The following is a 19911-nucleotide window of genomic DNA, read 5'->3' as shown; positions in this document are numbered from 1 at the left end:
ATTTTTGTTCTGCATTAATTTAATTTGTGTGCGTGTTAAGCATTTGGAGGCTACAGCTGTTGCCGTCTTTGTTGAGTAGCTACCATGGTTTCCAAGTGTCGCTCTCATCCTTGGTGAGGTTAGTGGAAAAAACTCTGCAGTAACAAAACAGACGGACTCTGCCGCTCTGTCTGTGTCATTGCTGCTCACCTAGCATTACTGCAGCTACCTGTGTAGCTCACTGCAGAGCAGAGAGTCATTTGGAGGTTCTTTAAAATGATGTCCATTTACTGGGTCCAGCCTGAGATGAGACACAAAATCGTCTGATAACCTTATTCGTGATATTTCTTTAGCAAAACACCCAGAGGAGGATTTAGATGGACCACAGTCACAAAAGAAACCAGACTTTTTTCTTTTCTTTTTTTTTTTTTTTTAACATCAGAAAATGTTACTGACAGAGACATAGTGTTACTGAATACAACATTGTTCTTATTAATAGTATTGCAGCTGGTCAAATAGCTAAATCAGCTCAAATCTAAACAAGAGTTTCTGTTTTGGGTTTTGAGTATTTTACCAAACAGGACCTAAGCTTCAGTGTGTGTGATGGTGCACATGCATGCAGGTCTTATTAAAGCAGCAGGCATTAAACCAGTACGTCTGCTCCATTTGTCTGACAGTATCCTTTAGTTGTTAGCTCTGATGAAAAATTCAATAGATTTCAGGATAGTTCACATTTTCAAATGTTGCTTTTAATTTTGTTTTAATCAGGGCTGGAAAGAGGACTGGAAAATTGTACTCAGTTACAATCACTATGAAGTTAAAGACATTTAACTCAAGTGAAAGTAAAAATGATGTGAAAAACTGCAGATAAAAGTAAGTTCAAATGTGCTCTGAGCAAGTTTTACTGCCTTACTAGGGAAAGTGTGGGGGTGGTGGGTAAAGAAAAAATATTTTATGGTGATAAAAATGTCATATGAAATTAAAGAGCACATTTAAGCCACAAAATAAAGTGAAATATCATTGTATATTCTTGTGCAACATCATTACGCCATTCCCAGGGGAATTGCACCTTATGAGTCCTTATGTCCAAACCAACAACAAATTAACGTCGTAGCTTTTTTAGATATAAATAAACTGCCTTCCTCAGTGTGTCCTCACCAGAATTTACCAGAGAAGAAGACAAAACCAATGAAGCAGCCTGATACTGAATCTTGTTGAAATAACAACAGAATAAAGCGTCACTAAGGTTGACAGTTTGGAGATGCATGAACAGTAGAAACTCCACATGGGCTGTAACCCACAAACATACTGTACATGCACACTGTGTAGCACACACACAAAATCACCACAGTACACACAGTAAGGGAGTTTGTTGTAGCTCTCACCTGTCTGAACATCATTCTGCGAGCCTTGTGCTCCATGAAATCCTCTGCAATGAAGCCTCTAGGTTTCAACTTTTGTCTTATTACATTTGTGGTAGAAGTCATACTTTGTCACACCCAGCATGCACCTTTGTGCACTTCGTCACACGACATCAAGGGTGTGTTTGATTTGGGTCCCTCAGCACGGTTGCTGGCTGATGCATCAAATCAGTGATCAGTTAAGGTAGATGCTATCTTACCTGGACAGAGGTAATGCTAATCCTAACCACAGCCCCAATAATGACTCCGTCCTTAATGTATTGAATCAGTTCTGTTCACAAAGTGCTACGCCCACTGTGCGAATCCAGCCTCCAACACTCAGTCAGTGAACATTGCATATGAAAGTTTTTTACATGTCACTTTCACATCACAGACGTTTCTAGGTTTGGAATATTTCACATGTAGTGAACAGTCACCTGATATAGAAACACAAATTTCAAATGTAATATTGCATTTTAAATGCTTTGGTTGTTTCAAATGTGATACTGCACATGAAATTAATGATGTTTTTTTTTTTGTGCAAGGGAGAAAAATGAATCACATAAAAATATCAGTGTGATAAATGATAGATGAATTAAAAATAAAATAAACAGAAGGGGTCACAAAGATATGGTTTTTAAATAAGAAAACTCTCACACTGTTCTACCTTTTTTTTCCCCCCCATAATCTTAACATATCTATCGTCACATTACTATGAAGTGAAATCATTACGCTCAACCCTGTTTTTTTGTCCTGGTTAAAAGAACAAACTGTTTTTGTTTTGTTTTGGGTTTCTTTTGGGTTTTCTTTTCATGCAAACATCTCTCATGCATGTGTACTGTTAAAACTCCTTTTTATGGTAAACAACACCTGCTTTATGATATATATAGATATATATATTTTTTTTTAATTCATTTGTCTGAGAGTGACAAAGGGAGTTGTAGAAATGAATGACGTGCAGTGAGTACGAGAGTCCAACAAAGACAGATGGTACATGAAGCAAAGATATGGAGAACAACATGGAGTGAAGTGTGGAGGGAGAGGAGATCCTCAGCAGGCGGGAGGGAGAAGGAAATACTACGAAAGAAGACATTAGTAATCTCCCCAGCTGTTTGTGTTAACAGAGGGGATGTGCACTCTCTTTTTGTGTCTGTCTATCAGTATCTCTTATCTTATTGACAAAGCATGTGGTGTCCTGAAAGCTGGGCCCGGGCACAAGGCCAGCCTGCTGAGCCTAAGAGGAGCACGGAGTCATTGATATGGGGGGATTATCTCTTATTATGGTCATGCCTCACTTTGCACCCAACCTACCTCACATCACAGGACTGGCAGGCACACACACACACACAAAAACACACACACATGCTTTACTAACCAAGCCAGTGTGTATTTGAGCTCGCAAGGCTCAAAAGCCTATCTCACACATCAGACACCCCCTCAGATAGGCCTTATCAGTAGGTAAAAGATGCCAAGTGCTGCAGAGACTGATCCCTCCTCCACTATTTCACCCGACAGGAGGAGCCGTATGTGATGTTCAAGAAGTCTGACAAGCCGTTGTATGGGAACGACCGCTTTGAGGGCTACTGTATAGACCTGCTGAGAGAGCTGGCCAACATCCTGGGCTTCACTTACGAGGTTCGTCTGGTGGAAGACGGGAAGTACGGCGCCCAGGATGAGAACACAGGCCAGTGGAACGGGATGATCAAGGAGCTAATGGACCACGTGAGTCTCTAAACATCATGTAAAAAATGTAAACAAAAAAAAAAACTGTGTAAACTCTCACATCAACATCTATTACTGTACAAATGTTTGGTCGGGAACGACAAAGAATAAAATGGGATGAAGGAAAAGACTATGAAAAAGGCAGAAGAAGAGGGAGGTAACAACTAGCACTGTTTGAGAGAACAGTGATGCGAGGCGAGCATGGATTCTGTCGTGAGTTGTTTCCCCTACAGAGCTTATTAAAACACACACACACAGGCACACACAATCTGCTCACAGTGTAGATCATTACACCCGACAAAGTCCCAGTTAGGATAAACTGCACGGGCAGAAAAATAGCGGCCGCTGCACGCCCAATAGTCAATATCTGACCCCATTAGAAGCAGCACCCACAAGGGGTCAGGTCTCCCTTTACTCCTCCAGGCTTGTCTTCTGCTTCTGCTCTTGATCAGTGCAGCGATTGGCTGTCGTGACAGTCTTTTCATGGGTGAAGGGCCCAATCCCCTGCGAGATGATGTTCAGCATGGGTTTGTCCTCCACTTCTTGCTTAGACAGGCTTGACGTAGACAGATGGTTATTGCGGCAGACAGGGCCTCAGAAGACTGGGGGAGTGTGGACTCGTAGAGTTCAATTGAGGGGGAAATGCTGAATTGTGCAGAACAAGTTGGAAACATCCTGTCAAAGGAATTTAAACAAAATTATCTGTGGTCTGTCTAATGCTCACAGCCGTGTAAACATGGCCTGGTGTATCTCCAGCGTGTAAGGGCTGTGTTAGAGTAGTTCGGATAGATTCAGAGAAGCCTGATATCAGCAAGACTTTTCATGTATCACGGCTCAGTCAATTCATCCTCGAGTGATATATGGCAGCCTTCATAAGACAAAAGGGATATATCTCTGAGAAATGAACCACTTGGCCTTGCTGTGAATGTTTAGCATTTATAGTCACAATGCAGCCTGAAATGTATTAACTGTCAACAGCACGACACAGTTTCATCCCAGATATGATAACGTGACTCTACACAAACCCCATCACATACAAGCACAGCTCCTTTGTTTGCCAAACAAAGCATGACGCCATGTTGTTAATAACTCGATAAAATGTAGAATGTAGAGTGTATGCAGCACATAGCTGATGTGTCAGTTGTCACAGGTTTTTGACTCAGTTTGTGGAGCAGTTCTTGGAACTAAATTTTGGAATTGCTCCAGAGCTGATACCTGATACCAATTTCCAGTGCCTCTGTCACATTACAACCAGGACAGCTACATGAAAACATGAGAGTAACCACCATTTTACTAATGCATCTGTATCAACGAATACTCGCATAAAGTATAAATATATAAAAAAACAAGATAAAAGTTTTTGATGATGTTGTCACTATATTATTAAGAATATACTGAGCCATTGTACCATTGAATGGTAACTGAATGCTAAATAACATTATACCAAAAGCATGATGTCGGCCTAGACTATGTCCTGATAGTCAAGGTTTGTCCATACAAGTCTAATCATGTCAGTCAGATCATAGAAGTCCAGAACCTGTAGATCAGGTATTTGTGTTGGTCCTCTAAAGCACGATCTGTCCTATCTGTCTGAACCTCCGCCTCTCCACCACTGTATAAAGTATAGCACTATGATAGACTTCATGCTCCCAGGCGTCCTCACAAAGAAGAAAATAAATAAATGCTTTGATTTAGGCTCCAGAGGAAAAAAATAAAAAGTGGAGTTTAGCAGCAGGAGTATACTTGATGGGTTGAGAGAGAAAGAGGGCTTTAAATTTCTTGCTAAGTGCCTTGGGACAGATTCTGTGGAGTGTAAAGACCCTGTTTTCTTAATTTGATTGCCTCTAAATGCTTCCTGTTCTCCTGACTTATAGCCTATCCCTCTTCCCTTTTATGTTTAATGTTGACAGAGAGCTGATCTGGCAGTGGCTCCCCTCGCCATCACATACGTGCGCGAGAAGGTTATTGACTTCTCCAAGCCCTTCATGACGCTGGGTATAAGTATACTGTACCGCAAGCCCAACGGGACCAACCCTGGGGTCTTCTCCTTCCTCAACCCCCTCTCGCCTGATATCTGGATGTATATTCTGCTGGCTTACTTGGGTGTCAGTTGTGTGCTGTTTGTCATAGCCAGGTAACATGTCACTTCCAGTGATCACAGCTTCACACACAGTCAGACACAATTGCTTAGCGGCCATTGCTCAGCCTCGCCCATCTGACTAACAACAGGCTAATCTCTGTGATTACAGGATCCGCATCCTGAGCACACACTGAACTTGCTGATAGTGAAAGCTTGACCACTCAGTGACAGTGCTGACTCTAATCAGTGGTCATGTATCAAAGCTCAGACCCAACATCATGGTCTTTTAATATGTTTAATGCAGTTTAAGCGTGATGGATATTTGCCTGTTTCCACCATCAGACATTGATAAAGGATTTGTTTTTGCTTTGTAGAGTATCTTGTTTCAGATTGGCACTTGGCATGGCTGCTAGGTTACCCCTGGCCTGCTTCTGCTCAGAGTGGTATCGGTAAAACAAAAAAACAAAAAAAAAAAAAACCATCCAGAGATACAGACATACACAGAAATACAGACCTTAGACAGAGAAGTTGTAGAGCCATCAGCCGTTTCAGGGTAGTGTGTATGTGTCTGAGAGAGTGGCAGAGAGGTTGTGCACTCATATTAGATATGTGTGTGTGAAAGTACGTGTGAGGGATGTGTCGAGCTCGATGTGAACGGCTGCTGCCCCCTCTCCCACCTTTCCCTCGCTGTCCCCCAGTGTCTCAGAGTTCATGCTGTCTTTTCTTTTCTCTTGTTACCTTCACCTTGTTTCAAACACAACAAATCAGAGATAGGGTCTGTCACCTCTTTCTGCTTATTGTGTCAGCAAGACACCTCACCAGATTAGACATGTCGTTGGAAAAGTCGAATCTGATTCCAGTCCCCTTAACCTTTTTGTCTATGCTTGTTCTCATAACTAACATCCTCTGGTGTCCATAACAGCTGAAATTCCATGAAGATATAACCAAATATATCTGTCCAGGCTGCTTTGTGCTGGGCTTTCAAAGCACCTAAACCTTTTGGCTATCAATTGTCAACTTCGGTCGCCCCTCCCCCCAAAAAACCTTTGCCTAAAACCTTATTTCCTGTAGTTGCTTTGGATTACTTTCTCACTCTTGAAGGACTGCACCAAAGTTCTCTTATAAGTGGGGCTACGACCCGCAATTTTCAGGTCTCTCACTGCAGTTAATCGGTGCCACCCAAGTTCAAATGACATTGCACTTGCTCAAAGAAACTGAACCCAAGGAGGGAGCGCTTGTTGTGAACATTTCGGAAGACGTACGGGGTTCCTGAACTCATCTGGAGTTGTACTGGTGGCGTTTTATTTTTTTGGCCCAGATTGTTTGGAAATTAGATTGTTCAGAGGCCTCCAGTCATGAAAAGTGATGGAACTGTACAGTAGATTAGAGCTAGTTTTAGTGGGAGGATGCAGTCATTCTGTGAAGGGTTGGGAAAGTATGGATGGAGTATTGTCGTGATTCATTTAATAGGAACCTATGGTCAGTTTTTAGGAACTTATAACTGAATCTAGCCTCTGCTTGTTTGCTGTACTTGTATCACTGAGACCTAACCCAACCCTTCCATAAGAAAGCCTTGTATAGAAGGGTAGGTGTTGTGTTTATAACGGAGCAGCTCAGTATTATGTTACTTACTTTTGTGTCCATCTGCTCAATAGCTCAGTTTGGTGAAATGAAACAACACATTGTTTGTACCGGTTGTCTTTTCCTTTAATGTCTTTGCTCAGACAAATCCTTTCAGTTGATGAAACTAGGCCAGTTTGGGTTTTTTTTTTATTTTATTTATTTATTTTTTTGATGGCTGGCTCACTTGACGTAGCGGCTCTTGCTTGTGGTGTCTGTTTGAAGCACGGTGAAGAAAAAAAAAAGAGAAAGAAAGGTTTGTGTTGACTCTAAAACTTTTGGGAGACGTCGGCTCTCTTTGGCAGCCCGTGACCCGACAGTTTTACCGTTAACGCACGTGGGTTTTTTTTTCCGATGTTACTGGCTGATATGATCACACGAGAGAATAAAAAGCGGCAACTGTCATCTAAGTTGGCTCAGAATATGCACCTATCTGTATTTAATATCACAAATAAGTAAGTGTTTGGGTAAGTGTGTAAATTTCCCCCCTCACTCTATTCCTTCTTTTTCTCCTGTATCCACAAATGCATGCTGGGCTACAGTTGCATGTTGTTGCTGTAGAGTGTAGCACAGACCAGTCTCACAAAATTTCGTGAAATGAGAAGTCTAAAAGGGAGATTATGCATCGTGAACAGAAAATGTGGAGATTACGTCTCTCAGCTGTGAAAGAGTTATATAAGAAGAGGATTTTTACATGTTTATAATGTACAGGCAGGAACTATCACAGTCTTTCTGTGATAGGCAGCCATACAGGTAGGTTTAGTTTTATTTGCCCAGGTCATATGTCTTTGAGATTTGTGCCCTCACTCCAATACAATGCAGGTGAATGGAATTTAGTTTCTAAAATTCAGCTGGCACAGATCTGCCAGAGAGAGCGAGCTGGTTGCTGTGGATAATCCACAGATCTTGATGTCAATGAAATAAAACTCTGCAGAGGAAATAGTCTCTATGTAAACTGGAATAATGTGGGAAAAGTCTTAGTCTGTATGGCTAAATATAAAAAGGAGTAAAAGAGTGAACTGACTTTTTAATAAAGTCACTATGGGATCAGCTAAAATTGGAAAACTCCTCAGTAAGTCTCCTGAACTAAATGACTAAATATGCAATTTCTCATTGCCAACAAAAATGATCTGAAGCTACTGTGGCAAGAGAAGAGCCTTCTCAATGATCACAGTTACATATTTAGTAAAAGTCTGGCTGGGTTTAGTTGCAAGAACCACTTGGTTAGGATTAGGGGACAGATCTGGGGTTAGGATCAGGGCTTGATGTGGGATATATAGTCAAAGGATTCATTGACCCTTTCCACCTCTATGACCTGATCCCTACCACATTCTGTGGCTCTGAACAGTGCCGCAGTACCTCTGCATTTGCTGCTGACAGACAAAGGTCATAATTCACACCGACATAAGAGGTTGTTTCTCAGTTTAAATGGAAATATAAAGTAGGTTGTTTTCAGCCTTTTGCATAAAACATCTGTTCCCTTGGTTTCTTTCAGATTCATGAGGAGCCTTATTTGTCCTATGTCTTCCACTTAATCCTTTCATGGTAGAGAAGTGTGTTTCCCTTATTTTCTGTTCACATTAGTCATTTGTATGCTAAGAGCTGACTCTCATTTCACAAAGGTTTGTGAGAACAAACTGTCTAGCACATAAATTTGACAGACAAGACCTAATACTACAAGGTTTACTTCCACTGTGCATTATACACTGTGTATATTTATATATATATATATATATATGTGTGTGTGTGTGTATACACATTACACATTTTATCTATGTATGCTTGTGTTTGTGCTGTACTGTGTGACTGACTGTTTGCATGAGTGAGAGACTGAATATGAGGACTGACATACAACAGTGTCAGAGGTAGAGCAGCTTCTTTTCTCCTCGTGTAGGCCTAGTCCACATAGGTGTACAGTTGGAACCACATGATTACTCCGTTGCACTGCCACCTGCCCCCTGATATACCTCCAGTTACTGATGTTAATGTCGCCGGCTGTTATTGCTTTTTTTTTTTATGTTCCCTCTAATGACAAAAACAGCACTGCTTCTGGCGTGGGTGATGAAACAGCTAAAAAAAATAAAAATAAAAAAATAAAACACTCTCTGTAGTACATCACACCTCTGATAAAGCCTGTGCATTCTCACCTGGTTACACTTTGGGTAATCAAATTCCCTCCATCTTCCACATAAAGTTTGTTTTTCTTTTTTTTTTTTTTTTTTAAGAAAAGTGAAAAGCAGAGGCAAAGCTTTGTGACAGTAGTTGATCAGAACGTTTTCCTTTCCATCCTTTCTCTAAATGCTTACAACTCATGATATTGACATCTAATTCTCACCTGTCTTTTTCTCAAAATGAGAATATTTCTCTGTGGATAAAGTCTTTCTTCCCTCACATCAAAGTGGAATCTGTCTCTCCTCAGGCTTTAAATGAAAAGCCGTTGGTTAATATGTGCTCATATTAAAGGCACCGTCCCCTTAATGTGGTTAAAATTCTCCTTTGAATCTCATCCAGTCCATTAAGTAAGATATTCTGGTCATGTACATGTTAATTTTTCCACAAAAATCTTAGATTCTTAAAACGGAAATGTTGGCTCTTAAGTAAAGAGCGAACAAACCTGACTGTTGGACATATTGGTTAACTTTAGAGCACGCTGCCAATGTACAACACACGATTTAGCTTGTAATTTCATTCTTACCGACCATTTTCCGTGGCACACCGCTGTGTTTTATGTTTTTAAATGTCTGCCTTCCGGGTAGTAGAGCAGTTTTCAGTCTGCACCTGTGGTTTATCTTATTCCAGCAAGTTCCAAATCTCTTCCGAGTCAAACGGCTTCCTGAAAGTGAAGAATAATCCAAAGCAAGGCATTTCACACACCAAGGAAGTGTGGGGCACAGGAAGCAAAGAAATATAACATTAAAGCACAAATGAAAAGGTCGGAAACCATTAAAAGATTTACAGAAAAATAAATCCCAGATAGGTAAACATGTAAATGTGTAACGCACATTGTTCCATACTGATGTGTGGACATGTAAGGTCAACCATCCTGTGTCCAGAGCAACAGGACCATTTGGACTCTGTTGATCTGTCTCCCCCTGACATTGGCGTTATCGCGTGTGATCGCTGGAGTTTTTCAGCAGGATGACCCTGCCCTTGTAGAAAGATAAAAACCTCACATTGTTTCTACACTGCTGGTGAAATGCTCGCTTTTTTTTTTTTTTCCCCTCTCTTTATTGTCCATGCTTATCTCTCGCACTGACCTTGCTCAAAGTTTCTCCCTACTGGAGCACAGATGACCTGAGATAATATAAGGTCAGTGTAAATTGAATCAAAATGACAGTGAACGGGCTGAGCACAGTGCTACAGAGAGAGACAGGTTAAACTGCGCTGTCTCCTGTAAACGCCACTGGTTTAGCATTCCCTGACCCGCCCAGCAGCAGCAGCAGCAGCAGCAGTCCAGCCAACCGCTCCCATGATCCAGTGCACAGTACTGATGACAACTTCGCTCATCCATGTTCATGGTGAGCTGTAATTGCCTTCTCACGACATGATTGGAGGAAGCATATTCAGAGACCTCTGTTGGCGAGGGATTGGATCACAGAGTCAAACACGCCACGGAAAGGTTGCAGTTCAGTTGAACTCAATTTGGCATTGCAAATTGACAAGCACGCAAATCTGGGGCAAATTGAGTGAGCAGATGGACTGATTTAAGGCCAAGGATTCTCTTAAAGCAGAAATTGGAGGGGGGGGGGGGCATTCAGAGGTCCTTGAGCTACACTACACAATATCCTCCTGAGTATTGTAGGGGTGAAAAGGAATGCCTCTGCTACCCGCATTATAATGACAAAGTCCATTATTCAATGACCAGGTGCGCTTATGATGCTGTCGTTTTATCAATACAGCCATACGTCTTCATATGGAGTCATGTATTACAGTATGTGACCCAGTGCTACTGTATTTTACCCAGAGGACAATCCAGAAACGCAGCACTGTAGCAGCTTCATAGGTATTATCCTCCATGCAGATGTTACATCCACTCCAGGTTATCATTCTCGACTTCCAGCGCAGTAAAAAAAAAAAAAAAGGCCCACACTGAGACAAGTCTACATTATACATTGCAATTTGATTAGTCAAACCGTGGTGTCTATTAAACAGCTTGAGTCAAGATAGGGCCCCGGTCCCCCGCCGCCCCCCCCCACCCCATCCCGTACTCCAGCGCAAACCAAATCAGGTCAGGATGCTTAATTGTAGACCAATCAACCTTTACTAATGTAATGTCACTTTTATTTAACATGAATAAATGAAAAATCTCTCTGCTTGAGGAGTGCGTGGAGTGTTGGGGGGGGGGGGGGGGGGGGGGGGGTTGCTGAGGCTGGTGTGGGCATGATGGGAATGAACCGTTTGATCTGCTGAATATTAATGCTTCTCCAAGATTATAAGGATTATTAGTTCTTTTCTCATCTGACAATGGAGTTATTTTCAGACCCCATCGATTAAATTACTGAGGGAATTGCCTTTGATATGAGCACGCCCACATGAGGAGCCACTTTTGGAATATGAGTGGTGTTAATTCAAGCCCGCTCCCCACATAATATATGTTATTAAAATTGAAAAACACACAAGAGATATTCAGATGAGTAGTCATATTTGAGCCTTTATTTTCACTAATAGCTTATTCAGTAAAAAAAAAAAAAAATAGTAATCCATGTACTAAACTCTTAATTTACTAATGCAGTTGACAGCATAGCATCCTGTGGTATGTACATGAAGGGAAAGCAATGCTTATTGATTATTGTGTTCTCAGGCATGATTTGCAGTGTCTCATCTCTGGACATGACTAACTAAACTGTGTTTTCTCTCTCCTGTCTCCCCAGGTAGGACGACCACTCTTGGTCTCTTTTTATTGTACACTCTTGTGTCTTTCATGCAACTGCAGTAAAATTATATGTGTGTGTGTATGTGTGTGTGTGTTCTCTGTCGACTGTCACAGGTTTAGTCCCTACGAGTGGTATAACCCCCATCCTTGCAACCCTGACTCGGATGTAGTGGAAAACAATTTCACCCTGCTAAATAGTTTCTGGTTCGGAGTTGGAGCTCTCATGCAGCAAGGTAGACGCCTCTGCCTGCCCCCCTTTTTCCAAGCACAAGTCCCACTTTTTTGCTGGGGGTCAACCTTGCTCTTTGACCAGGCCCGTGACCATGCATGGGGGCCTCTGTGCATGTAGCTAGATGCTTCACTGGTAGAGTGTCTAGCAGAATGGACTGAGTGGATTTGAGTGATGCGATGACGGTGAATGGAGATGGTTCTCCTGCATGTTCACCTTATCCCAGCCCCCCTAACCCCTCCCCTCCTATTCACAGCCATTTGAACAGGTAAGTGTACCCACCCAGAATACCTGAGATGAATCAGATGGGTGAGACTGAATGAGAATGTGAACTCAGCAGCTTTTCTTGCCTGTTTGGTTATTGTCTCCTTCTGCAAAAAAAAACCAATGCCATATCTTCTCAACTAGTTGGCATCTTTAAACTGTAAATCTAATCTGAATTATCGTGGAATGGCACACAATGGTCCTTTACAGTGCCTGTCACAATCGGAGATATGTTGCATTTTTTTTAAATTAGCATTTCCTTCATAGCAACATATTTATAGCAGGTCGTGATTACTTTAGGGCCTGGAGAGCATGGTATATACAGACGGGTGACAATGAAATGAAAGGAAAACCTTCATAAATGACTTTAAGAAACATTCTGAATGCAGATGCTTCCACGCAGGTGCACTGGACAAAAATGCATTATTCTAAGAGTAAAAGATGTAAGTAGTCCATTGTTGGGCCACAGAGCTTCAGTCATAGAGACTGTTTAACTGGCCGGGGGTTTTACTTAAGTGACATCTGCATTTATATCAGTAGAAAAGACACCATTAAACAGGGTCAGAAACTGGTCGACAGTACACATTTGATGACTGTGATGCTTGTGCATTAATACGTCGAGTCCCTCGGGTGACTGAGAATGTCAGTGCAGGACGTCATCAGACGACATCAGACTGTGTCAGCTAGAACAGTCAACAATTACACAGAGAGGGATATTATAGAAGGGTTGCAGTACATAGACCCCTCATTACAGTGGTGTAAAAAATGATAAGTTATGGCTAGTCAGATTTTGGACCAGCGTGTTAGACGTTATGTTGGTTTTTCCTTTACTTTGTCACCTGTCTGTATGTCTGTCTTGCATCTGAACAGTGGTTTGAAGCACTCAAAGAGCTAACTGCTATAGCCAAAACTGCTTTAAAGGGTCAGTTCACTCAAATTACAAGAAATTTAAAAATATATCTCCAGTACCTCTTGTGGCTAGCCATACAGATAGTTTGGTTTTATCTGTATAAATATAAATATAAAAATACAAAAATAGCTATATATATATATATATTGTATATATATATAAAATAATAATTATTAAAATTATTATTATTATTATTATTAATTTAACCTCCATCCTGCCTAAATGTACTCACCTGTTAAGAACATTTACTTGATGTTTTTAAGAAAACAATTGTAATAAATATTAAGTAGTGGTTGAATTTTATATTTGTGATATTATATATTATTTGGCTATTTGCCAATGTATATTACATTTAAACATCAACATATATCTCCAGGTAAAGTGTTCCAGTTACTCTGGATAATCCACAGAACACACTGTTTTTTTTTTCCATTTCACCTCCACCTTTGTATGAGGGTGGAGGGTAAAATCTCATACGTTGACATATCTCCAAAGTCAGACAAATAAAAGCAACACTATCTGCATGACTAGGTACCACTAGAGGTAAGTGAGAAAATAAGTTTGTTTTTGTTGCTTTTTTTTTGTTTTTTTTTAGGTGAAGTGACCCTTAAGTCTCCTAAATACCTCAATCTTTCTAAGGATTTTGTCGCTGATTATTTACCTCTTCTTTGCTGGCTGCATGCTCTGACTTAATTTTAATGCACGCTGACTAATCTCCCCAAATTAGCTACTAACAATTTCACAGATTTCTATTTATGTGACTCCTAAGATGCAGAAATCATTTAAACTATCTGAGATCAAAATACGACGACTGCTTTGACTATAACCTCGCCTCAGCAAAAACCACCCACAAGATTCTATTAGTACTAAGCATAAAACATGTTTATAACCAACGAGCATCTGCTGGAGATTTATGTGAATGACTTTAGCTCCTGGATGCAGTTTCGTGTATTGTAGCATATCTTGAAAAGCCAGCAGAACAGATATGGAGGGTTGACCAGTTGAGAAGATGTGGCTGGGGGCCAGAAGGCTGCGGGATTAGACTGGATGAACACACAGTGTCTGCATGGCACCGTGCTGGTCTACACTTGTAGAGAGGCTCCCCTGCCCTGGTGGCTTGCAACCGCCCCCCAGAAAACTGTGGGATGTGCTGTTTGGTCATGACGTTACCTTGGGTACATGACAGTCAGCCCCAACCAGGCTCTGTTTGGGTTCGACTCATTTCTCTGAGCGGGTCGCTCCCCCCCCCTCCCCCCCCCCCTTTTCTGTTTTCTGGTTTCTGAGGTGGAACGGAGTAAGAAGCACGGAACTGGTAACATGTGCAACTTTTTAAACAAACCTGCATTTATTTGATGGCTTGCCATGGGACCGACACAGAACAAGCAGAATCCACTGCTAAAAGTGTTGATGTATTGGTTGATGTCTGTTTCCTTGATTTTTGTTTTTGGTTGTGGTTTGATGAGTGGACAAAGTGGATGGCTGGTGGCCGTCCTGGGTGACTTTGCTGCTTAATGGCTAATGAGACAAACAAACAATATGGACAGCCTCAACTTTGTGAGGATCCTCTGTGAGATTACCATCAAGGGGGGGCTCCATATATATTATTTCTACGTCTTTTACTTAACCTTTTTTTACATGCCCAATGATAATGATATGATCTGATCTGATCTGTTTATGTTAACCAAATGCCTAAAATTGAAAGGGGTCTAAATGTAAGCTCAGACTCATAATGAATATGAGAGGAAACACAGAAACAACTGGAGAAAAATCTTCATTATGTCAGTGACAGTTAACTCCGTGCTTATAAATAACTACTTTAAAGGATTACAGGCCCCAGACTAACACTTTTCAACACATCTTCTCTAATTAATCCTTGATTAACCAGTTAAGGCAAGAAAAGGTGAGTCTGTTTAACACCTACAGCGTAACACCTATTAACAAGAAGACAATTCACAGTACTTTATGTTAGACTTAAGACATAATGACCCAAGGCATCAAACAAACAAAGGAAATACATGGAGAGTGTCAATAATATTTAAAAAAGAATGAAATAGAGGATTGAATGTCTACATGGAAAAAATAACTGGAGTAATAAAAAATGACAATGCATTGAATAAATAAGTAAACTAATACATGAATAAATAACATCAAATCTAATTTAATCAATGGCAGTGGCAAAATTTTACACCTTCACTAAGAGCTGAACAGACCATAAGTATATAAGTATCAAGTATCAAGTCAGCATATTCAGTGTGTTCTAATAAAGTAGTATCATGGCTCTAGAAAAAGTGTAGTGCCATTGCTTCATTCTTTGTGCCTGTCCCAACAGTAAATACATTTAGCCACTTCTGATGCTTATGATCTTGGAAAGACCACAACCACCACCATCAACTCCGTCAACTTATGTCTTCCCCTGCATGCTACTGCCGCTGGGGAACTCGGTTAACCATGAGAAAGAAAGAAAGTTTCATTAAAGGTGAGAGTGCCGATCGAGTCTCTCACAAAGGGAGTGGAACACACAGTTCTTAACCTCCCATCTCTCTGACTCTTTGTCAGCTTTCCCTCTGAGTCAATGTGCAAAATCCCAGCTTTCAATTGCTTAAGCCGCTTGAGTAGAATAGTCCTGCGATAATCCAGGCCCATCTTCCTTCACCTGGACAACAAACCCCATCCTGACTCTGCCTGTGCACGTATGCTCCTTCATGAGCTTCATACATACTGTGAATGAAAAACAGTCAGATTAGCTGAAGATTTGGTGCACTCTACCATAAGAAATCCAAACTAGTGAAAGTAACTGATACCATACAAAAATCCACTAATTTAACAGGAAGTGCTGCAATCAGTGGAGTGGAGTCACTCACTCCCTGTGAGTAAATCCATGCAGATCTTAAGTAGAGTTTAGCTTTTGTGAACTTTAACATGTAATTTCCCTCTGTTGAGCAACTGCTAAGCAGCTTGACAGGGCTGGTCTTTCAGGGACTGGAGAGCTGAAGAGTCCAAAATATCAGAAGGATAATTTTAGCTGTGTCCAATCCAACTTCATAAAACCCTGTTATACCAGAGTATACTGCCACAGCACAGGTGCTACTGGTAAAATAATTTGTTGTTTGGTCGAAGCCATTAATTGTTCATGAAGCCTTATGGCTGTTCCAGCTACTAACAGGCCATCACATATGCTAAATACTCAAAGATGAAGATCAACAAGAAAAGGGTGCAGGCCTTGACAAGTTTTCTGCTGTGTCACTTACTCAACTGTGTTATTGGGCTGATTCCTGTTCTCTATTCAAACATTCTTTCCCCCTAGTGTCTTCCCTCAGGCTCATAGGCTACTACGCAGAGCTGCCCCTCTGGAAGCATGGCAATCAATCAAAAATGATAAATGACAACCTGTGATGGTGACAATAAGGTGCACAACAAATATTTGAGGCAGCGTGGTTTGCAACCTTAATCAAAAATAAGTTGTTTCTGACTAGCTAGCATGGGGGTTAGCCTGCCAGATCCAGGCAGCACAGTAAAGACTGTCCAGGGTACACAGGAAGGATTCACATCACCAGTTCAAGACTAAATACCATTCACCAGGTCCAACCACGAGCCTGCCCACTCTGTCCACTCTGTGTGTCTGTATCTGAGTGTGTGGTCCAGGCAGCAGATGCAGAGGCCTAGCCTGACTCAGCCTGGCCTTGTCTGGGTGCTGCCCCCTTTCCAGCCTAGTGCTGTACCAGACCTCACGCACCCCCCTCTGCTCCTCTCGTTCAGGATCTGAGCTCATGCCGAAAGCCCTCTCCACCAGAATTGTAGGAGGAATCTGGTGGTTTTTCACACTCATCATCATCTCCTCCTATACGGCAAACCTGGCAGCTTTCCTCACTGTGGAGCGGATGGAGTCACCCATTGATTCTGCTGACGACCTGGCCAAGCAGACGAAGATAGAATATGGGGTGGTAGAAGATGGCGCCACCATGACCTTCTTCAAGGTTAGTTGCAACTGGGTATTATTAAACCAAATGCCGCCATTTCTGGTGCAGTACTCTGCTGACCCACCATGGGTCAGTGGAAGTCTGGGGACTTAGAAGCTGAAGCCCACTTTGCCCACTTGGTATTCCAGCCTTGCCGTGAAGAATATGTTTTAGCTATGTCAGTTATTATATTTAGTTATTTTATACTTGTGTAACACGATTAAACAAGTGTGCGTCTGCTTTCTGTACTCATTTATCAAGGCTCATGAGGAGCTGGAACCTCCTAGATTGGTCACCAGTCTCTCACTGGACTGACACGGGTAGATACATTCACACATTCACACTCCTCTGCAATTTCCACTTCACCTAACCTGCATGTCTTTGGACTGCGAATTCCATAAAGCGAAGTCCCAGGTGGCCAGGTCATGTTGAGACCCAGAACCTTCTTGCTTCGAGGCAGCAGTGCTAACCACTGAGCCACCGTGTCTCCATGATCAAATACTTCTGTGCCTTTTTGCCAGTGAAACAGCCTGTAACCATGCAGCAGTAAGAGTTCTGCCACTGCCAAGGCTCTGCTTGGTAATCGCCTCACTGTAGGATCATATAGAATACCTGCCGCATATCAAGGAAGTTGTGTTAATCCTGCTAAGTTTAAAAACTTCCCTGCATTAGATCTCTTTTCTCTGAGTTTAATGTCTCTAAGTTGTTTTTTTTTTTCTCATGAAATCCGTTGATGGCACTCATACAGATCTGAGATTTAGCCTTTTTTTTTTTTCACACCTTGTTTTCATCCATCTGTGCAATAAGCACGCACGCATTCGTAGGTACTGTTCACACACAGGAATACGGTTGTGATTAATATGTTTGTGTGTTTCGTCTTCGCACCGAGACGTGCTCACACCAATTCATTAGAAAACTGCTGTGGTGATAGTAGCACAGTCTCTTTATCATTTCACCATACAAATTAATGAAAACAACAGTTGGTGTAAGAAGCAGCATATGTGCTTTTTAATCATCGTACCGATGCTGAGGTCCCTCTGCAGCCATAATTTACAGCCTCAGGTCAGACACTTAGTCCAAATCATTTGTGCATTATTGGCTCAGTTATACAGGATAATACCAGTGCTGATGACAGTTTTTCTCATGTGTTTGGATGCAAAAAGTGTCCGTTTGGAGAATATGTTTTATTTTAAAATGTCTGCACCAAACTTTTCATATTTAAAAAAAAAATCATAATAGTGTCTAACTCAGTCTAACACAGACTGTCACAGGTTCACTTGTGCAGTTATTTAATGGTGATGAGAAACTAAAATTAGCACAGTCTTTTTTGGCATTTCATCTAAGCTTTGGCTTCCAGGCCAAAAACCTTGGATCAAAAAATACTGAGTAACAAATCCAACTTCGGTAGCTGCTGGTTTGTTGAGGTTTTGTGATACGTGTCTCTGAGATTTCTGTTTCCAAACCCCAGTACAATGGTGGTGAATGGACTTTAGATGGTGGCGGTCACCGCACTGAAACATGAGACTCAATAAACTACACGACAGCATCTCTGCACAGAATCAGTCTACCCCTTACTCCGCAGAATCCGTACACCTCACTGCAAGTAATCCATCAATCACAGAACACGCGAGCTTGGAGTGTATTATCCTGCTTGTGCCATGGCTACCTGCCAACAAAACACCACCTGTCCTCAAGTTGAAAATATTCAGAATCAGAATCAGAAAACCTTGCAAGATCTGCTCCTGCAGAGATCAATGGGAAGTAAATAAGTAAAAAAGTATAAAGTAATAAATACACAGTAAGTAAACAGACAAAATGGATAATAAAACTAACAAAAAGTAATGTACATGGTAGAATCTCCAGGCCTCTTTAACGATAGCATACTGCAGGTCCAGGGTCCTGTCTCTAGTGCTGTCTACAAACTCAGTAAAAGTGAGGAGAGAAGAAAGCCCTGGGGTACTGAGTCCTGAGTCTGGTGGTAACAACGTGGGCGATGCCACAGGTGGCTGTTGGGTTAGCGGAGGATGTGGGGGATGTCCCTCTGAATTCTCACGAGGGCCGCTAGCTTGTCCATCTTATTGTCCTGCAATCTAACGTTGCCTGTGATGATAGATAGGTGAATGTGCTCTCCTCCATCAGTCTCTATTGTCTGGACCCAGCTCTACACCCTCGACTCTTCGTTCCTCCTGTCTTTCTTCTGTTTGTAGCCTGCTCTTCTTGATTTCTGTGGGGTGTCTGTTATTCTGATCACCATTATGGTCAGCTTCAGCACAATCAGCTGGTCCCAGCTGTAAAGAATAGGACCATGAATTTGACACTTAGTCAGTTGAGATGGATGTCCAAATTCAAAGTTTTGAATCATTTCTTTTCCTTTTGCCAGTGGTGGTGGTTGCACCAATAACCCTGGCTCTTTTTTACCTACAGTTTCATTCTGGCAGGTTCATTTGGAACTACAAACACCTGTGTCACAGATGTCTGGTTATCCTGTGTGGTTAATAATTGTTAATTGTTAATTCACACCTTCCAGCCAATTAGAATCTAAAGATTTCAGTTGTCATATCATAAGAACATCTCTGTACAAGAGCAGTATATATAACATGTACTGAATAAACCACAACAATCAACAATAATTTGACAAACTGTACACTACATGTTAGCTAGTAGTGCTAGTAGTAATAGTGGATTACCTAGCTCATACTAAGGTCGAAACTGTTCTGGGGTAAAATGATCCTTAAATGGAAACTGTGTATTGGGCCATCGTCCTTGTGTTAAATGTCAGTAGAAGTAACACCTACAGCACATACTTGGTGTTTTCGTATTTGAGAAATGCTTTGTTAGAGCTCCACCAGGTCTGAACATAATCTACTATGTTAAAATA

The 19911-nt window shown here is 41.4% G+C and overlaps 1 protein-coding gene across 3 annotated transcripts in view; it reads left to right on the top strand.

The window, feature by feature from the left end:
- Window positions 1–19911, top strand: part of grik2 (glutamate receptor, ionotropic, kainate 2) — a 211281-nt gene that overhangs the window by 153589 nt on the left and 37781 nt on the right. For all 3 annotated transcript variants that reach the window (XM_041043959.1, XM_041043961.1, XM_041043960.1), the window contains exons 10-13: window positions 2895–3101; window positions 5012–5235; window positions 11789–11907; window positions 16834–17051. In XM_041043959.1, the coding sequence (XP_040899893.1) occupies window positions 2895–3101; window positions 5012–5235; window positions 11789–11907; window positions 16834–17051 (768 nt within the window). The remainder of the gene's footprint in view (window positions 1–2894; window positions 3102–5011; window positions 5236–11788; window positions 11908–16833; window positions 17052–19911) is intronic.

The sequence above is a fragment of the Toxotes jaculatrix genome, chromosome 8 (genome assembly GCF_017976425.1).
Source record: "Toxotes jaculatrix isolate fToxJac2 chromosome 8, fToxJac2.pri, whole genome shotgun sequence".
Lineage (NCBI taxonomy): Eukaryota > Metazoa > Chordata > Actinopteri > Toxotidae > Toxotes > Toxotes jaculatrix.
This window is presented reverse-complemented; position numbering and strand designations above follow the sequence as displayed.